This window comes from Podarcis erhardii, assembly GCF_964252035.2.
Source record: "Podarcis erhardii genome assembly, chromosome: 10".
Classification (NCBI taxonomy): domain Eukaryota; kingdom Metazoa; phylum Chordata; class Lepidosauria; order Squamata; family Lacertidae; genus Podarcis; species Podarcis erhardii.
The window spans coordinates 44,891,066-44,912,456 of NC_138500.1; the positions used below are offsets into that span (position 1 = coordinate 44,891,066).

General features: G+C 43.0%; 1 protein-coding gene across 2 annotated transcripts in view; it reads right to left on the reverse strand.

The window, feature by feature from the left end:
* The window catches only part of TRHDE (thyrotropin releasing hormone degrading enzyme), a 203,209-nt gene extending 182,247 nt beyond the window's left edge, over positions 1 to 20,962 (reverse strand). Inside the window, exons 1-2 of one of the 2 annotated variants that reach the window (XM_081878691.1) lie at positions 19,966 to 20,962; positions 12,659 to 12,932 (exon numbers count right to left, since the gene is read on the reverse strand). In XM_081878691.1, the coding sequence (XP_081734817.1) occupies positions 12,659 to 12,932; positions 19,966 to 20,831 (1,140 nt within the window). In that variant the 5' untranslated portion in view covers positions 20,832 to 20,962. The remainder of the gene's footprint in view (positions 1 to 12,658; positions 12,933 to 19,965) is intronic. The other variant, XM_081878690.1, reaches the window with a different exon arrangement.
* Between the last annotated feature and the right edge of the window lie 429 nt (positions 20,963 to 21,391).

Sequence of the window (21,391 nt, forward strand, 5' to 3'; positions counted from 1 at the left end):
TGACTCCACCCACTCGGAGAAGGGTGAGTCTAAAAAACAAAGGGGGTTTATTCACCAGTAGGTGGAGCCTATTGATGCTAATCCAACTATAAGCTCTCCCCTGATGTCACCGAGGGTCGTGCCATGGCCTCCCGCCAAGCAGGCATCGGACAGAATACACGACTGACGGATTCCTTTAACGGAATACCCAAAAATTGAAGGCGCAGGCGATGGCCACACCTAGCCCTTCGACACCACAACACATTATTCCAGTGCCTAACTTACCCACCAATACCACGAAAGTTGTGAGGATTGTTACAAGGTAGGCGAAAAAACCAAAAAGCCTAATGCCTAATGGAAAAATTCCTACCAGGCCCCCTGGACAACCAGGGCGACCAACCTATGGTCCATAGCAAGGCCAAAAGAAAACTGGAAACCCTGCTCTAAGGGAGTGGAGGGTGGGTGACTCGCGACGGGACGACAAAAAGTGAGGGCTGGAGGCTGGCGCAGCAGCAATTTAGGCTGCTGTACACGCCCCCTTGAAGGCACCTGGTTGGGTGCCTGGCCAAGGGCGTGGGAGCCAGCCAGGTGAGTGGGAGGCAGGGGGCAAACGCCCCCTGCTTGAGGCGGAGTCCGGCTCCTGGCCACAACCACTCCCCTCTCTTGCAGGGAGGAGAGTATTATACACATATACACACAATGTTCAGTTTAAACTGTGTGGGTGTTTTCAGGGAAGGATTTAAAAAGAAAACCTATATTGTCGATGTCCTACTGAGTTTCTCTACTGCAATGCATTGACTCACCCATGAAAACATTTCAGCATTATTTATTTATTATTATTGAAGCAATGACTCACTGACAGGGAATGTATTTTTAGGAATTTAAATAGTCCAGCTGTGAACAGCGAAGACTTAAGGCGGAGCCCACTTATTGCTTACTTGTAATATAAATTTTAACTAACTTCAGTTTTATATTGCTGAAAAATTAATAGCAGGATGACATGTTGCCTCAGATACTGAATTATGTTTGTGGAAGCCACTGCCAAGCAGCTAGTTATTGACACTCTAGCCAGAGCAGCGACAGGTTTTCTCCTTAATATTTCATTCCGCTTGCATTATTTGTGGTTTACACTACATACGGGCTCCCTCCTTAATGGCAGATTTCATATAGAGACTGGGTAGTCATATATATATATATATATATATATATATATATATATATATATGCAGGTTTTGGTGTCCTCGGGTGTCTTCCCGTGTAAAAGTTGGGGTGTCTAGGCGACGTTTCGACGAGGTCTCACTCGTCATCTTCAGGCTGGTGCTTTCGGCTTCTTGTTACTTCAGGCTGGTGCTTTCGGCTTCTTGTTACTTGCTCTGTTCCAGTAACAAGAAGCCGAAAGCACCAGCCTGAAGATGACGAGTGAGACCTCGTCGAAACGTCGCCTAGACACCCCAACTTTTACACGGGAAGACACCCGAGGACACCAAAACCTGCATTCCTGTACCCGTGAAAATCTACGAAAGCATATATATATATATATATATATGCTTTCGTAGATTTTCACGGGTACAGGAATGCAGGTTTTGGTGTCCTCGGGTGTCTTCCCGTGTAAAAGTTGGGGTGTCTAGGCGACGTTTCGACGAGGTCTCACTCGTCATCTTCAGGCTGGTGCTTTCGGCTTCTTGTTACTGGAACAGAGCAGGATCTCAGTGTTTGAGTTCCTATAAATACTGTAGAGGGGGTGTGGTGTATAGCCTCCAATGTTCTGGGCAGAGAGGAAGTTCCCAGGCTAGTGTGCCTTTTCTTCTTTTGTTCCTTAATTACTTGAGAGATATCTTGAGTGATTTCTTGAGTGATATCCTGAGTACCACTTAGGTGGGTCATTAGGTGTGGATTAGTTGTTAAAGTCTTCCTCTCTTTTCCAACACATGAAAGAAACAGGACACGAAATTAATTTTGCAGATTCCAAATTGCTCTTTAACACGGAACATCACCACAAGAGAATAATCATGGAAGCCATCGAGATAGAGAAACACCCTCACAACATGAACAAGCGTGACGACACATCCCGCTTGCCAGACATCTGGAAATTAGCCCTCCCCACAAAAACTGACACCAGATCCAGAGGCACACAGAACGCCAACACCAATCAACCACACCAGACCCAAACCCAGACCCTCTCCACAGATGAATTACAGACACCATCCAGTAGCCAATCCATGGTGGCACCTCCGGATGCTGCACCCCCCTGCAATCCCTACACAGATCTGGCTGACACAAGCCACAAAACCACAGCTCGCCCCTATACACGAAGCCAAGCCAGAGCACAACTAAGTACAGTACAGCCATCTTCTCAGGAAAACTCTTCACAAAGTTCAAGAGGTCAAGACACAAAGACTTTAACAACTAATCCACACCTAATGACCCACCTAAGTGGTACTCAGGATATCACTCAAGAAATCACTCAAGATATCTCTCAAGTAATTAAGGAACAAAAGAAGAAAAGGCACACTAGCCTGGGAACTTCCTCTCTGCCCAGAACATTGGAGGCTATACACCACACCCCCTCTACAGTATTTATAGGAACTCAAACACTGAGATCCTGCTCTGTTCCAGTAACAAGAAGCCGAAAGCACCAGCCTGAAGATGACGAGTGAGACCTCGTCGAAACGTCGCCTAGACACCCCAACTTTTACACGGGAAGACACCCGAGGACACCAAAACCTGCATATATATATATATATATATTGACGACACCTTTGTAATTTGGCCACACGGGAAGGAAAAACTGGATAGCTTCCTCACACATCTCAACAACTTACACCCCAAAATACAATTCACTATGGAAATAGAAGCCAACAACCAACTTCCCTTCCTTGACGTCCTAATCTACAAAAAACCTGATGGCTCCCTAGGACACACTATCTACCGGAAAAAAACACACACCAACCGCTACTTACATGCACAATCACACCACCACCCTGCACAAATAAACTCCGTAGCCAAGACTCTCATCTCCAGAACCAAACGCCTGGCTGACAAAGACCACTTGACAACTGAGTTACAGAATCTCTCAAACGTGTTAATTGCCAATGGATACCAGCAAAACAGGATTACGAAGCTAATCCAAAAGGAAACACCCCCCAAAAACCAAGACACAGAAGAAAACAATGGCATGGCCCTCCTTCCTTATATCAAGGGCACTACAGATAAAATTAGCAAAATCCTCCATAAACACAATATCAAAACAGCCTTTTGCACCAACCAAAAAATAGCCAATATCCTCAGAAACCCCAAGGATAAAATCCAGTTGGAAAACCAAGGGATCTATGAAATACCCTGCAAAGTCTGCCCAGCCACGTACATTGGACAAACAAACAGACGAATAAATGCACGTATCGCAGAACACAAGAATGCCGTCAAAAAAGAAGAAAAAACTTCCTCTCTTTTCCAACACATGAAAGAACTTCCTCTCTGCCCAGAACATTGGAGGCTATACACCACACCCCCTCTACAGTATTTATAGGAACTCAAACACTGAGATCCTGCTCTGTTCCAGTAACAAGAAGCCGAAAGCACCAGCCTGAAGATGACGAGTGAGACCTCGTCGAAACGTCGCCTAGACACCCCAACTTTTACACGGGAAGACACCCGAGGACACCAAAACCTGCATTCCTGTACCCGTGAAAATCTACGAAAGCACATATATATATATATATATATATATATATATAAAATATTTATTCAAGTTTTAAAGGTTACAAAAGGAAAAAAGAACAAACACCAGATTAAGGGGGGGGGACACAGAAAAATACAAACAATAAAAAAACCACAAATCAAACCTTCCCATAACTTATCTTTCATTTGCTTATTTCCTTGACCTCCTCACACCTCCCTTTTTTGTATTCTAGTTCAGTTAAATATTTCAGCAAATCCTTTCCATCCTTGTTTTTATCCTAATAGTTTATCTTAATATACTGTAATTTTACATTCTCTTTTCACCAATTAACAATCCATTTTTACTTAGTCCTTTATAACATTTCTGCTAAAACCACATAACTTCATTCCAGCAGAGACTGGGTAGTCATATAAAAGGGAAGAGGGCATGCATACATTCTATAATGGTCTCTTCTCAAAGTTCACCTTTCTGAACTAAGAAATTTAATTGACAAGTGATATGCTCTGCTGATGCTTTGAGGATGGCATTTCCAAGAAGAGAGAGAAGTACTCCATTAACAGTTAAAACCAAAAAGTTGAAATGCATTGCAACATTTCTTTTGGAATTGGCAACCACGTGCAAAGTCCCTACATCCAGTGTTAGAAATTAGGCAGGTGCAAGGCGGGTTTTGCGACTGGCACCGATCCAATTGCGACCATGTGGAGATCTGTGGATGCCAGGTTGGTGTTTGGGGAAAGCAAAACGTCCCTTAGAGTAGGGTCTGAAATATTTTCCATGAAGCCTGAATTTGTTTTATCGGATGTGTTAATGTGTTGTAAAATGCTTTGAGATTTGTTTTTTAAAATATAAAGCAGAACAGGAATGAAAATGATGATGATGATGATGATGATGATGATGATGATATTCCACTGTAAAATAACAAACAAAAAGAGGCACCTAGACATTCCATTGTGGTGACCACAACCTATGTTTAAAGTGTCATTTATCAATTATATTACATAACTGAGTTTATATCACTGCCTTAAAAGGTAAAAGTAAAGGACCTGATGGTTAAGTCCAGCCAGGAACGACTCTGGGGTTGCGGTGCTCATCTCGCTTTACTGGCCGAGGGAGCCGACGTTTGTCTGCAGACAATTTTTCCAGGTCATGTGGGCAGCATGGCTAAGCCACTTCTGGTGAAACCAGAGCAGTGCACGGAAATGCTGTTTACCTTCCTGCCAGAGCGGTACCTATTTATTTACTTGCACTTTGGCATGCTTTCAAACTGCTATGTTGGCAGGAGCAGGGACTGAGCAAAGGGAGCTCACCTCGTCGTGGGAATTCGAACCGCTGGCCTTCCGATCGGCAAGCCCAGGCTCAGTGATTTACACCACAGTGCTGCCTGCATCCACCCAAGAGCAACAGCTTAAGGTCAACTACATGCTACTCTACAGCTGCACGTAGCAAATTCCTGACAGCCCTTCTTTACAAAAAGTCCTCAGTTGAAGGAGACTCACATTAGAAAGGAACAAGGTGGGAAAGAAGTACCTGAACATTCCCCTGCCAGTCATTTTGCCCTAACAACTCTTAGACATCTCAGCTGAATTACCCACAGGTACCCAAACACATTGGGTCCTGTGTTTACCTTACAAAAAAAAATAGTTCTCAAGCTCCATGAGAATAAAAAGGCAAGGGTCTATGCCTGGCAGCTTGACAAATCCCCCCCCCCCCCCCATGAGAGCTCATGCTATTATTCCAAGCCTGGATAATGGTAGGAACTATTTTCAGGTCTCATGCTAAGCCTTGGGGAGGTTTAAAAAGCTGCAATACATCCCACTGCTTTCTAAGCCTCTCCAAAGTTCAACAGAAATACTTCCAAATTAAACAAAGGATGCTTTCTGTGCGGAACTTCAACTGTGGATATTTCTAAACCATTCTTTCAGTATCAGTAACACTTTGTAAAAATGGATACTACAGCTACCTGACATAGTTGTGGGAGGCATGAATGTGGGAAGGATGCTTCCAGATCTGCTTGAATAAAGAAAGGTCTAAAAATAATGTGAAGAACAGCAATGCCGAGCATATCATACTATCGCTTTCCATGTGCATAAAACTGCAGTAAGGGACTTCTCCACATTTTCCCCCACCTATTTATACCATGCACGAACACTAATACAAAACTCTTCATTTGTTTATCATATTTGTATCCTGCTTTTCCAGGCAGGTTGTGTGGGGTTATCCAGTTTTATCCTTATAATGACCCTATGAGATAGATGAGGGTGAATGGGAGCAACTTGCCCAAAGGACTCCACTGAGCCCTATAGCTGAGTGGTCATCAGATCCCAAGTTTCCCTGGCCAAAGCCCAACACTTTTATCCACAACTACCCATTGGTCTTGTGGAAGATTCCACACACACCCATGATCCAGTTGTTCACAATGTTGGGTTCTACTGAAATAAACTGCATGCATTAAAAGTAAAACTATTTAGTACATCTAGTCAGCAATTTCTACTGAGCCACAGTTCTACTCCTTAGGGGATTTTAGGTGACCTAGAACATAGACAAAAATTGTACATTGCAGCAAAACATGGATAAGTAAGGGTGGCTATTAGAAAGCTGGCTTTGTATCAAAGTGCAAAGGAAGTTTGTGATTTTTTAATGACTTCAGAGCTTACCGAAGTACCAGAATGACAGTAACCAGTGTCTAGAATTCTTTATGTATTTACAAAGGCAGCCATGAACTGTGCGCTATCTCCACTGAAATACCCCACCCAGAATAGTAAGTGCCCACTTATCTGCTGCAACACGTAGACCTGCTTGAATCGCTATGAATATTCATTCGCATTTCAGATTAATTTACTACGCCACTGTCCATCCCTTTTGTGTTTGCCTCCTCGAAAAATCATATAGTGAGTACATTTTTTACTGATGAAAATAACTACAGAAGCCAAATTCCTGCACTACGTGAATGCATGATTTATCAGAACACTCAGTATTACACAACACAGAGCTCAAGTGTAGAATATCTGCAATCAGCCCCCAAATGCAGAATAATTGTTGAGTAAATCTAAATAACAAATGAACTGGGAAAAATTGTGAACTGCTTACAAATTCTCCAGGAATAGAAAAGAGGTTAAATTAGCTGTTCAGTTCCAATTATTCCTCTAGAATTTAAGTATTCGAAGCAAACTAGGACTAGTGTTCACTCCTAGACTGGAATGACATTTCAGTATTTTAAATTATCTTAGCACAGAGTATTGTAATCTAAAGTCTTTGCATTATTTAACTACTATGGATAATAGAAATTTACTTTCCATTTGGGTTTTTTATTTCAGTGCAAAAAAAAAAATTAGCATAGCATGTATGATCAAAAACATCACTGGTTTCAAAAAGGTTGGACTGGAAAACTTTGAGCCAATCTTTCTCCCTGTGCTGAGGCCACAGCAGTTACCAAGGCTGGAGAAAGGTGCTGCCAAAGGGTCTGTAAGTGTGAGGTGGGAAGACATTCCAGAGTTCCTAACTGGGTTCATCAATATGTGACCCATGGGTGCCATGGAACAAAAGGGCTTGATTTGCCAGATTAGGAGTCCTAATTGCCAAAGGTGGCAGCCGTGCAGATATCCAGCCCCACCTGGTTGAGGCAGGTACAAATAGTGAAGGGCAATGTGGTCAGGAGGAAGATGGATGACAGACCAAACTGTTGAGGCTTCCCAAGGTTGGATCTGGTGGTATATGTGGTGAAGATCTGGTGGAGGGGAATTGTTACTTTGGGGTTATTCCTTGGTGTCAGAGGGCTTTGTTATTACTGTGTAAGAAGGTTTAAGGAGGTTTACTGTTTTGTTTTTGTTACCGTTTAATGAGTTTGTGCTATTCTGTTGAAATAATAACGTATTTCCCCTTGTATATTGACTACCAAAGATCCTTTAAAGAACCTGCAGAGTTCATTGGCAAAACACTCTCCTGGGCAGGGGCCACAAATTCTGAGTGTTGCTTAAAAAAAAAAGTTAGGACTCTAGCCCCCCTAGAAAGAAAGTTATGAAGCAAAGTGCAAAACTGCCCCTCTAATAAATTTCTGTGAAATGAGCCCCTGCCCTAGAACAGCACCCTAAGAGTCAGGTGTAGCACCATCACCCTAACACTGGCATGCAGTTGCCCTACAAAACAGATATAGCAAGGGAGAGAACAGAGCTGAAGAGTTTTTCTTCTGCATGCCTCCGAAAGGATGCCCTTTGGCTGCTGTACACATACTGTGCCAGCCTGTGTGCAAGCTTGATGCATGTAAACTGACTAACAGCAATACCAAATGGCACTAGGGATTTATTTTCCCCTTTCTCTCTCTACAGTATCTTGTAATTTTCTCCTTTCCGATGAAGCTTGAAAGAACCACTTAGTTGAAGTGGCATGCTGTGTAGAGAAAGCATGCCAAAGCGATGAAGTTTTCTCTTGGCTGTGCTCAGCTGACCAGCCTGGAATCATGTTCAGATTAACCATCATATTGGAGTTCAAGAGTTTTGTCCCATAACAAGATTAGCTAGTGGTGGGGCATTAAGGAAGGTGCAAAAGAAAGAAGAAAGCATGGCTTTCCCTTCAAGATGCCAGGTCATTTCCTTGAGCTTTCTAGGATGTTCTGTGCTATATTATTATTATTATTATTATTATTATTATTATTATTATTACTTATGCTATTATGACAGCAACTATTACTACTCTTTTAATTGGGTAGCTGTTTAGGAGACAGGGCACCTTAATCATCTCTTCTCTCACTTCGTAGCACACTTCAATCAAAATAAAATATATGTTAAAGATGTGTTCTGGCGTATTGAATGTCAAACAGTTTTGAGTCCATGACTTAAATGTCTTTAAATCATTAGCCTATCTGCAGAGGGCAGCTATGTTCTGGACTACTCTTCTATAGTTATTATTTACTGAACTTATATAGTTAAGTTCTATATGGCAGCCAAATACTAAACACTGGCTCTAACTTGCAATAGCACCCATACCATTTAGCATAAGAAGAGTACAGTGGACGCTCGTGTTGCGAATGGGATCCATGCAGGAGGCACATTCGCAACCCGCAGCATTCACAACCCACAGTGCCGCGTCTGCACACACATGGGTTGCGATTCAGTACTTCTGTGCATGCACAAAACACAATTTAGTGCTTCTGCGCATGCACAACCGCTGAAACCCGGAAGTAACCCTTTCCGGTACTTCCAGGTTTCAGCAGGTCCATAACCTGAAAAAACACAACCTGAAGCGTCTGTAACCTGAGGTATAACTGTACTACCCACTTGCAAATCCAACAGCCTGATCCTCTGGCCTATGGAAGTATGTGCAACTTTGTCACCTAGAAGTGAGTGCAGCCTGCAACACTGCATACCCTTAAATGGTGGGGCAGTAAATTGCAGCTCTCCTTCCACACATCCTTTAATCCATCCTATATAATATGTTATGTGCACCTGTAGTGGAAACTGCAATATTTCAATACTCTGGCAGCATACAGAATGGTCGTACCTGGCATTTTTGTTTTATATAAAACTTCTATGAGACAAAGACGGTTAATGACGAGCTTTGTTAATCCACAATATTTTTACAATGCTCTCACAAATTAATGTGCTTGTGCATCACTGCTCTCTACTTCATGGAATTTGAGACCTATTCAAGTGCAAGTCATCAGCTCTTATTTTGACGCAGGTAAAAAGAGAACCTTTGCTATAACAAGCAGCAAGAGCCCTTGACTGCTACAGCAGAAATGCTTTGTTTTCCCCTGACCAAATCACTTAAGTACTTCTTAGCCATTACACGTATGATGTACTACAATTAAGAAAAAGATCTTTTGAAGGTAGAGGTTAATTCAGTGAGGCCACCAAGTCCTTTCAGTATAACCACAGAAGACAGCCTAAAAAATAGCATGGCTGGTTATTGCTGGTTTTGGACTATCTTGACTTGCTACTCAATACAGCTGAAATTGAACTAGTAAGTAAAGTGCCAAGATGGTTATGATATGGACCTCAGCTACAGCCCAGTGTGGAAGCTAAGGCATAAGTAGCAGAATCTTTAGGTTACAATGCATTTCTCCAGGGACAGAAGACAAAATGCATCGTTCAAACTAGCAGCCAAGCAAATTCTAATGCACTTAACGCTGGTTTTGATATGCAGCCCAACAAACAGAAGACTGAAATCCTACACACATTTACTACTACTATCATTTATTCTTTATTAAATGCCCTTCGCCATAATGTTCTACGTAGGGGTTGTGCTACATGTTTAGGAAAAGCTCTACCCTCAGATCCTGACTATCTGCTTTTATAGAACACCCACACCAAAGGACAAAACACTCCAGAGTTCATTACAGTGGTACCTCGGGTTAAGTACTTAATTCGTTCCGGAGGTCCGTACTTAACCTGAAACTGTTCTTAACCTGAAGCACCACTTTAGCTAATGGGGCCTCCTGCTGCTGCTACACCGCTGGAGCACGATTTCTGTTCTCATCCTGAAGTAAAGTTCTTAACCTGAAGCACTATTTCTGGGTTAGCAGAGTCTGTAACCTGAAGTGTATGTAACCCGAGGTAACACTGTACTTTAAAAAAAAAAAAAATCACACAAATACTGGATATTTTTCACATGTGTGCAGAAGATGCTTTCCACCTCTTTGGCCCAAGTCACAATCAGCAATTTTAACACAAATATGCTTTGTTATGTGGATTAAACTTGTTGCAAAGGAAAAGTTCCTCCTCCCTGCATTAGAAAGAAATGAGAGTTGGCAGGAGGTTGTGTTTTAGAGAGAGAGAGAGAGAGAGAGAGAGAGAGAGAGCGCGAGCTGGCAGAATTTCTGGTGAAATGTTTAGCTTATTACACAATTCTGCACATGAGATTTGTAAAACAAAACAAACTGACATAAACAGTTTTGTTTCTTCTCACACACATTGCAACTCCTAGATCACTGCCAATAAGCCTAAGCCACATTCCAGGGCAACCAAACGTTTCCTTCAATGTGGAGAACCAAGTGAAGAGTGTCTGTGGATAAACTATTCAGTACTTACAAGAAGTCTTTAAAAATAATGTAAGAGCAGCCTGATACATAGACCAATGGCCCGTCTAGTCCAGCATCTTGTGGCCAACCAGATGCCTGTAGGATACAGGCAAGCAGGACTCGAGAATAATAGCACTCTCCCCTCCTGCAGTTCCTAGAAACTGGCATTCAGAAGCATAACTGTATGGCCTCCAGAAAGAAATGCTTTTGCAGAACCTTGTGCGTGACACCTGCAAACCATTACAAAGTCACTCCCTAATGATCCCAAAGTGCAGCTGGAAACCCCTTTAAGATTTTACATTCCAACTACGCATAGCCCTTTAGATAAGGGTTATATTCAAAGTAGCACTAAGTGCCAGTGTGGTGTAGTGGTTAAGAGCAGTAGACTCGTAATCTGGGTAACTGGGTTCACGTCTCTGCTCCTCCACATGCAGCTGCTGGGTGACCTTGGGCCAGTCACACTTCTCTGAAGTCTCTCAGCCCCACTTACCTCACAGAGTGTTTGTTGTGGGGGAGGAAGGGAAAGGAGAATGTTAGCCGCTTTGAGACTCCTTTGGGTAGTGATAAAGCGGGATATCAAATCCAAACTCTTCTTCTTCTACCTCTTTGCGTAAGCAAAGCAACTTCTGCTTGTGCAAAAGGGGCTCTCTCTCCCCTCTCCTCCCTCCACTTGCCCGCTAAATCTGTTCCAGGTTTTCCCCCAACCAGAGCAAGTGAGAAGGGAGGGAGGTAAGTCCAAATAACCAAGCAGAAGTTGTTCCACAATTATTCCCATGGCAGACCAACACGGCTACCTATCTGTAATTATTCCCATAGTAACTGAATAAAGCCTGAGAGTGATCCTATTCAGAGTACACCCACTGATGTAAATAGGCATAGCTAACTTAGGTTCATTAATTTCAATAGGTCTACCCTTTTGTAGGACTCACTACAGCCCTGAACAAGAATCAACGGCAACTTCATTTTGCAACAGAAATACTAGTCATTGTTCCTGATAATAATTACTTTTAAGCTAATGATCTGTTTAGACAACATGGAGCTGGTCAATGAAATACAAGCAACAGCTACTATGCCGCTCACTGTCATCTACATGCTATCACACACACATGAGTTGCAGTACGCTGCCTACATCCTTAGTGGTGGTCTAGCATCACAATGCTCTTAGTGTATGTGAATTCTCAGAAAACAGACTGGTGTTATACTATGCCCACAGGATATTTGGTTAACTAAGTGCTGCTTCACAGGACACAGAAACCAGCAAGTCATGCCTTTCTTTCACCATGTGTACATACCACATAGAGCCACAATTAGCCCTGAGACTGGATCCACACACAATGTACATGTAGAATGCACACAGAAAAGAAAACCCAAACTTATAGCATTCCCTCAAGTAATCAGCTGCACTGTAGCTACGCTTGAAATATATACACTAACTCAGTGATGGCCAAACGTAGCCCTCCAGCTGTTTTGGGACTACAGTTCCCATCATCCCTGACCACTGGTCCTGTTAGCTAGGGATGATGGGAGTTGTAGTCCCAAAACAGCTGGAGGGCCAAGTTTGGCCATCACTGCACTAACTGGTAGTATGTAAAGCAGCTCCAATGAGAGATGGCTGAATGTATATATGCAAAAGCATTGTTTACTTGTTAAAAAAAAAAATCATTGCCATGAACTGAAGGAAGAAAAAACCATGCACTTTAACACTTCTAAGAGAGACAAATTCCTCTCATAAACATCTGTATAACCTTTGTTCATACATGGAAGCAGCAATGAAAAGTGAAGGCAGATATTAATAGCCTGATCCTAGGCTCTTTCTGCTTGTACTATAACAGATTCACCAGGAGGCAGAAAGGACTTTAAATGTAATAGATAATGAATATGCAAGCATTTGGGGGGGGGACATGTCATTTCCCTTCCCCACCATCAAAAAGGAAGGTTTTTCAATAAATATATGCAAGCCGATTAAAAAAATAAAATAAAATACTTACCAAAACTCCATTCTTTGTGGTAGTCTCACGGTATGTAAAGTTGCAAACAGCCCAGGCTAGGTAATATGTGGACATGAGCGGAGTCTGTGAAAAGTGATCCGTAACCCATCCATCTTCTTCAAAAACAGAAGTTTCCACAGGCATATTGGACAAAGATAAATAGGTTGCTTGATGTTTGATGCTGATTTTGAACGTGGCCTTGTAGATGGGCTCATCAAAGCAAGGAAAGGCTTTTCTGGCATGGGTAGGAGAGAACTGTGTAACTGCAAGAAACCTGAAGACAAAAAAGATGAAAGAAACACTGATTTCTTTTCAGATCTTAATGCAAAGATAGCTGGCAAAATAGTGAAATGTACAAGGGCGGGGGGGGGGGAATTGCAGAGTGATATACAAAATAAAGTCCCTATCAAGCATTTCCCAACAGTTTTTATTTTCAGGTAAATTCTTCTGCTCGCTTCAGTCTGCAAGGAGCAGCCCTTGAGAAAGGATGCTGGCATTAAATAAATACTGAAGCACTAGATATAGTATTTATTTATTTATGTTGACATTTAAACCTCAAACCAACAGAACATCAGCCAGTATTAACCCCTACAAAGTAAAACAAATAACTACTGCTGCGTCAGTGATTTAATTACCCTCAGGGAAATCTCTAGGGCCTTCAGTGCTGACAGGGTACACTGGCTTTTTAGGGTCATATATAAAGTATTCTTGCTTAAGAATGCTTTGGAGAGCCATTCTTTCCAAAAGTTGACGATACCTGTAAATCTCAGTAACACCTTCCCAAGCAACTGAATATAGCGGCAAAGTTGTGTACTGCAAGTAATGAAAGTATCCAAAGCAAATATCTAAACAGCAGCAGATTGACATGATTGCATACAAATCCGTTTTATTTCAGAATAAATTTCCATGAAGGGGGAGGGGAGAGAAATGCTTTAGCATTTTAAGTACAAATTCTTACGTAATCAGCTTCTGCAGTCTCATTGTCAGAGAAGGCAGGTGAAGGAGTTGTAAAAGCCTGTTGCAGCTGAACTCTCCCCCCCCCCCCCCCCGGGGACATCTACCTGCCCTGGAAAGGACCCTGGAGATTTGTAAGTGTTTACTGTGGGGGGTTTTAAAATGTATTTTGTTATTACAAAAGCACCTTGGGAATATCTATATCCCGAAAGATGAGATATAAATAACTGCAATCACAAAGTAATTTTTTAATTCATTACTATTGCAGAGTTGAATTGCAGAAGGGGACAAATCATGGATCTACCAGTAACAATTTGCTAACACTGCCAACATTAATAAAACACATCTCTGTTAAGAAAAAAATGAGGGCAGTTATATAAAATTATTGACCCAGTTCAAACACAATGCTAAATGTAAGAAAATGACCAGCAGCAAACCTCAGGCTTGCGCCCCCTCCTCCCCCTTAAATGTTTCTACTTTAGAATAAACTGCAGTTTCCAATTACGCCTGAACTCAGGAAATAGTGGCTTATTCTAAACGTGGTTCCCTCATACAAATCAAGATGAAGTGCTCGTTTGAGATCCTAGTTCGTTAACTAACCAGAAACAGAAGAAACCACAATTCCCAAATTCAGATATATAGTCGTACCTTGGTTTTCGAACAGCTTAGTTTTCAAACGTTTTGGCTCCCAAACATCACAAACCCAGAAGTGAGTGTTCTGGTTTGCAAACTTCCGTAGCTTCCTGCAGCCAATCAGAAGCCGTGCTTTGGTTTCTGAACGTTTTGGAAGTTGAATGGACTTCCGGAACGGATTCCGCTCGACTTCCAAGGTTCAACTGTAATGGAGAACTGTGGTTTATTCAGCACCCACAGTGGAAGTGACCAATGCCATCGTCTCATGTGTGAGAGGGAATGTGCAAGCCCAGGGCTGTCCACGTCATTATGTGAATGCTGAATGTATTATCCTTCTATGCAAAACATAGACATGGCTATCTGTATCACAGCACTCTGACCATGATTAAAATATGGTTAGGGATACTGACTTGCTCAAGATTACCTTTTAGTCTTCTGTCATTCTCTACTTTTTCTTCCTTGGATGAGTTAGATATAAAAGACACACTGTGTCTGAGTTCAGTGTCCCTCATCCTTAAATCTGAATGTCTAATGGGCAAAAAGCATCTATCTTACTTTATTTTTTTTGAACACTGTAATTTGCATTGAAGTGCATTGAAGGCACTATTCCATTTGCAACATTCTATCACTGTCTTAAATTAACAAGATACTATACTATTAATTGTTAGTTTTCAAGCAATGCATTTCCTATCTGAACTACAAAGTTTCACAAGGTGAAAAGCCTCTGTTAAAACCAGTTTTATTCTCAACGTCTGAAAAGGCTTTCCACACTTCCACTTGCCCTGTCTCTTCCCCTCAGGAAAACCTGATCTCTACTGCTGAATCGGAGCAAACATCCATCAGGTTTGCTCTGGACTGACCTTTGCTCTGATTTAGCACTAAAGAACAGGTTTTCCATGGAAAAACAGTGGGGCAATGGCAAAACTGCTTAGACCTGTGCATAACAAGGCTTGGGACAAGTGGAAAACAGCTTGGACTCATGCTTTCTAGGCATGGGACAAGTGGAAGTGTGGGTGAGCCCTTAGATTACTCAGATTTCTGTTATTGGTATTTTGCTCTATCAAAAACAGAACTTTTGGGTATGTATTAATAAACAGGCAAAGCGAACGTTTACCTAAAGGTTTCTTACCTTCTTGAACTATATTTCTGAAGGCCTTATTCAACTTTTCAGTATGTTACTTGTTGACTATCAATCTCAAGTGAACATTCAGCACCACTGGGAATCTAAACCACCTTGTTTGGGTCCACTGCTACCGCTGTTATCCAAACCTTACTTAGCAGTTAGTCCCACTGATTTCAATAGGGTCTACTTCTGAGTAGACATGTATAAAATTGAATGTTAATTTTGTCTTTCAAAATTAATTTTCATAAATTCAGCAACATATGGTAGTAAAATACACATTCTAACATTGTTTCACATTTAATCTATTTGTAGTCTAAAAGGCAATGGAATCAATGGGCTTATGCCCAAACAGGCAAAAATGCAAATATTTGACTTACTTTAAATCTACAGTGAGATACGAGACATGCTTTTTGTCTTTAATTATTTAGGACTGGAACCGAAGTTTAGCTAGTGATAAATTCAGTTTTATGAAAGTTCTTAAAATGCAATTTTCAGTCCTCAAAGCATTATACTAAAACACACATGCCAGAGACCAATGATTTCTTTGCATTAACTTCCCGAAACGTAACAAATGTTTATGTCACATCTGTTACATTCATGAAAATGCAATACGATCTCATCTGCAATGTCCCAATACTGCATGAAAGTAAAGGGGAAATAAAAAAAAATCACAGCTAGTGGGCACATTGGGGTTCTGAATACATGGTGACTTCAACATAAGGTAATGTGCTCTGGAAGACATACTACAGGCCCTGACTATCAAAAAATCATTTATCAGAAAAGTACAATTAAATCAATTTTAACTGTCATGCTGTAATCTTGCATGTGCAGTACAATCCTATGCATGCTTGCTCAGAAATAAATCCCACTGACTTCAACAGGACTTACTCCTGGATAAGTGTATACAGGATGGCAGTCTGTTGCTCACACATAAAAACTTACACACACATAAACTGATGACAGGATTTAATCTTAAATGTGTAATTATAGTTATAAAAGACTTGCAGGTTGGCTTCTTTGCGTACAGATGACTGTAATTTGCAACTATCTTAATTCTACCTCTTCTATTAAAATGTAGACATGTTTTCTCAACAACTTGTCTATTTTGACACCTTGGGGGATATGAGGGGGGAAAGGAAATCAAGCAGTTAGGTGGAAGGAAATGTTGTGCTCTAGCAAAAAACTTATGTTCTAGCACAAGGGGTGGGTGGGTGTCTGTATATATATGAATAAGCAATTCATTTCTCCACTAAAGGTGAAATAACCTGAGAGGCAAAAATTAGCATTTCTATGGTGCCATAGTCTTATAGAGAGATTTATGACTTTTGACTATAAAATCAAGGGCTCCTACTTTGCTTAAGGTTAGTGCTCTGCCCTACTTAGGAAAAGGTTAGTACAACTTTCCATGAAATTGCATTGTTGGGCCTCAGAGAAGAAGATTGTTTGCTTCAAATATACAAAACAAGTAAAATATGTTTCAATTCTGCTACACTGTAAAACTATCAAAGTTTCACAATATGTTTCAAGTCTGCTGCATAAAACTATCAAACAACTTAAGTAAACTTTTGTCTGTGTTAATTTAGCTTTCTGATTACTAATTTCTTCAACTATCTTATAACACCATAGCAGTTATTAAATAATGTTAGCTTCAAACCATCTTGTGGCAAAGTACTACCAAGTTGCCACACTTTCTGGATTCGTGGAACAGAATTCTAAATTATGGTGCTCTATAAAACTTTTCACATTTCAGAAAGGAAAACCATGCAGCAGGGAATTCTAATCCAAATGAAAAAATGGACTGTATGTGAGTTGTCATGCTTTTAGTTAATTTATCTCTGGACACTGGAGAACTATGTTTTAATTGCAATGTAAAGACTTTATGCTGTAAAATTTATGTACTAAATATACTGATCTATTAAAATTTTGCTACATTTCTTTTCTTCTTGTTGTATTTCACAGTTAACCAACATCTGAAAATAATACAAGTAAATGCTTTATAATTTAATGGTGAGGTGATATACTATTATGCTAATAAATCACTTAGAAAAGTTTCTGAGAAAGACTGTTGATATCTTCCCCACTCCGATCTTCATGCAATAAAAGATTCAACATAGTAGCACCTTCCCTGAAACTTACCCGGTAACTCTGCAAAGAAAACATTTTATATCAGCCATTATGGTGGATTAGACAAAATCCTAACATGGACCATGATTATAACACTGAGTTTTTAATATATATGTAATAACATTAGAATGCTTAAAGATGAGGCTATTGGCATAACTGAGCTGAAAGGCAGTCTTCTTACTTTCTGGGTGCCAATTGCTTAAGTAAACCATTTGCTCAGCAGGGACTCTCAAAGAAATGATGAGGTTTACAGAATAAGATTCTGTGGTTGGATTTTCAATGACAAGCAGTTTAAAAATAAATTCAGTATAGATCTCTGCTAACAAAGCTAGCAGGAAACCAGCCTTACTTCCTTTAAACTAGAGCTTCGCTTTCCATGTTTGATTTGCTGCATGAATAAAAACCCTAAGCCTGCACTTACACAGACTTGTGTGTACGTGGTGTCTCACCACCAGAAGAGGCACAAAGCTCTCAGAGTTGCCTCAAACTCTGTTAATAAAACCCAGCCAGAAGGCAAACAAGTGAAAAGTCTCTTTAAGTCCCATTCTTATGAAAGGAAAGCCAGTTCTATGAATTCTGTTTACATTTCTACAAATAATGTGAATCAGATCCATGTTACAATATTTGATTACATTCAGCTCTTAGCGTACATTATTATTTTGTTGGAGAGCTCAAAGTTAAAACACGCCTGTCCCTCTGACTGTAGCATATGATGAAAAGTTGCTGATTCATATAATCTTTGATATGTAAGTTCATATAAGTAGAGCCAGATAAACACTTAAGGGACTTTAAAATGCAGATTCTAGGTTTCGTCTTAGTTGATTAAGGGGCAAAGCACCCATTTAACCCCAGTAAGGAAGCCCCAACTCCCCCTTCTCACTTGCAGACTTCTCTTGGGAGGGTGGGATCTGCACATGGCAGAGAAGCGACTGCTTAACCCACCTCCCACCAGCGACTCTTCTGCTGAAGCTTCCATCTTCTGCTGCTGCTCCCCCAGCCCCTCCCCCAGCCCCCACCTTGCAAACACAGGTTTCAAATGCCACATGTGCAGTCCACCAGGGCTTCCTTAAACATGGCTTTACAGTAACATAAAGTTGGCACCTAAGTTGCCAGGTTACTGCAGTGAACTGCTTTTAGAATCTTACACACATCACAAAATGTATCTTCAATACACTATGGTTCAAGTAGCCTATTTTGTGGGAAGTCCCTGATTAGTAACTTAAAACTTTAAGTTCTCCAAATCTATCTTCTTTTTAGTTTAGTTTTTTTTTTTTAAAAAAAAAAAGCATTGTTCTTCCATTTTTATCAGTTTTTCTGTTTGTTGATTGTACCAATGAGAGAAAGTGAAGAGTGTCTATTTGAGAGAGAGAAAATTAAGGGGATTAAATGTGGTGGGAGAAAATTACGCTGAAGTGCAGGAGAAAGTGGCAAAGCTAGTCAAGTACTGATTTTCTAGAATCCTGAATGCCAGCTGCAAGTTGTTCTCAGGTTCTCTCAGTATCTTTTCATAGATGTTGCCCGGTGCCTAGACAAATCAGCTTATCAGGTGATCCAAAATGAGAAATCCTGCCTTTCGTGCTTTTATAAAAGCCAGTGCCACCCACACCATGGGAGAATTAACTATGCAGGACTGCCTGCTTTTTATTCGTGGTTCTTCCCAGGGCAAGTCTCTCTGATGTACTATGAATTCCTCTGCTCTGACATTGCCTTCCTGTGACACAAAAGCAGGGGCAGTGGCATGGGGACGCCAGCATGCAAAGGCAGGTGCAGAAGAATAAAAGGAGAGCCCTGGTGGCCTTTCTATGCGATGGCCACATCCCAAGAGACCTTCTCTCTTTGTATCTCAGAATCAAAACATCTTAAAGGGCAGAAGTGTCAGCTGTAAGATCTATAAGATAAAGAGTCCGGTAAGTCTATAAGGGAGATCCAACATTTTGCTCTTCCTGCCTCCAGGTTCCAAGGTCCTAGCTTCCCACCACTATCAGCCTCTCTTCTGGCAAGGAAGTTAAGAGATATATATGTACTTTAAAAGCCGGTGGGTAAATAAATATCACATCTGTGGGATGAGTTTTAGATGCACATATAGGAACCTAGCAAGCCTAAATACAGAATGTGGGGAGGATAGCATTTAAGTTATGATGGGGAAAACTTTTGCAAAAGTATCCTTTTCTGAGATGCTCAGAAAATCCATTACCCAGGAACAGCCATAAAAAAACTACTCTCTTAAATAAAGGGAGTGGGGCTTTAATGAAAACTACGGATGGAAAATAAAGCTGTTGTGGATACCAGGAGAGAAAAGGGGGGGGGGCTCCTATGGTTTCCATTTTTATAGGGAATAAATCGGGGAACGGGGATATCCCTTATGGATGGTATCTGGGACGAATGGATTCCTGCGCTGAGTCAATACAGGCAGGGAAATACTGTAGCATTAGTAGTACGACCAGGGATCAAAGGGTGGAAGCGGGGTGCCTACCTTCTCTCGCCGTAGAGCACGTAGGAGCTCCGGAAGAAGCCCAGCAGCTCGTTCTCGATGGGCGCGCTGTAGATGATCTTGAGGTTGTAACTTCTGTGCGCCTCCAGGCTCCGGTTGAGGACGACCACGAAGACCTGGGTCTGCGGGTAGAGGAAGAAGCTGGAGACGCGCAGGGCTCCGGCCAGCCGGTCCTCGGCCACGCGGGCCGCCTCGACGTGCATGCGGTGCGCGTGCAGCACGATGTAGCGCGTGGCGTTGAGGCACTCGACCTGCACGTTGACCTCGCCGCTGAAGGTGAAGTTCTCCATGAAGGCGCTCAGCATCAGGTTGTAGTGCAGGGGGCGCAAGTGGCCGGGCAGGCGCAGCTGCGTCCAGGGCGGCTGCTCCCGACGCCGCTGCCACTCCTCCTCCTCCGCCGCCGCCTCTTCCCCTCCAGGCGCCTCCGATTCCACTCCTCCGCGGCCAGGGGGCTCCCCGGCGCTGGGATGGTTGCGGCGGGCACTTCCTGCCGAGGCGGCGGCGGCGGCGGCGGCGGCTGCTCCTGCCGGGACGCTCCGGTTGCCCGCCCTGCCTGCTGGGCCGTCCACGTCCCCGCCGCTGCCGCTGCTGCTGCTGCACTCCTCGATGCGCACGCTGAGCAGCACGGCGATCATGGTGACCACCAGCAGCGCCAGGATGGAGATGGCGAAGCCCAGCACGAGGCGCTTGTGCACCGTGATGTGGCGCTCGGTGGTGCGCGGCCGCCCGCCCGCCGCGTCCGCCCACTGGCCCGAGAGCCCCCGGCTGCCGTTCCTCAGCGCCGCGTCCTCCTCGATCATCATGGGCGTCAAGGAGAAGCTCGCCTCCCGCTTCTCGGCCAGGGACATCAGAGGAGCCACAGGGACGGCTCCTCCTGCGCCGGGGCTGCCGCCGCCGCCGCCCCCCGCCGGGGCCGGGAAGGCATGGGAGAAGCTCCCGAGGAGAGCAGCCAAGGCGGGGAAAAGGACTGAGAAGCACCTCGGGAAGAAGCGGGGAAAAGCTTGCCCGCCTGCTTGCTTGCTTGCTTGCTTGCTTGCTTGCTTGCTTGCCCTCCTGTTATTTCTCTCTTTCCCCACCCCGCCTGCTCTCTCTCTCTTCCTCCTCCTCCTCTTCTCGCTCGCTCGCTGTTGCCGCAGCCGCTGCGGGTGTCACTTTGCCAGGCGCCCCATCGCACTCCCTAAGAGCCGCCCCGGCGGCCGAGGGAAGCCTCCTCCTGGCGCCCCATGTGGGAGGAAGGCGGGAAAAGGGGGCGGGGGGAGGGGCCGCCGCCGGACCCCCCCGCGGAGCGCGGAGTGGGCAGCGCCGAGCTCCGCTCTTCAGGGCGCCCGGTGCGCTCCGCTCAACAGGGCGCCGCCGCGACGCCTCGCTGCCATCGCCGCCCTCAGCGAGCGCAACTCTTCCCTTCCGT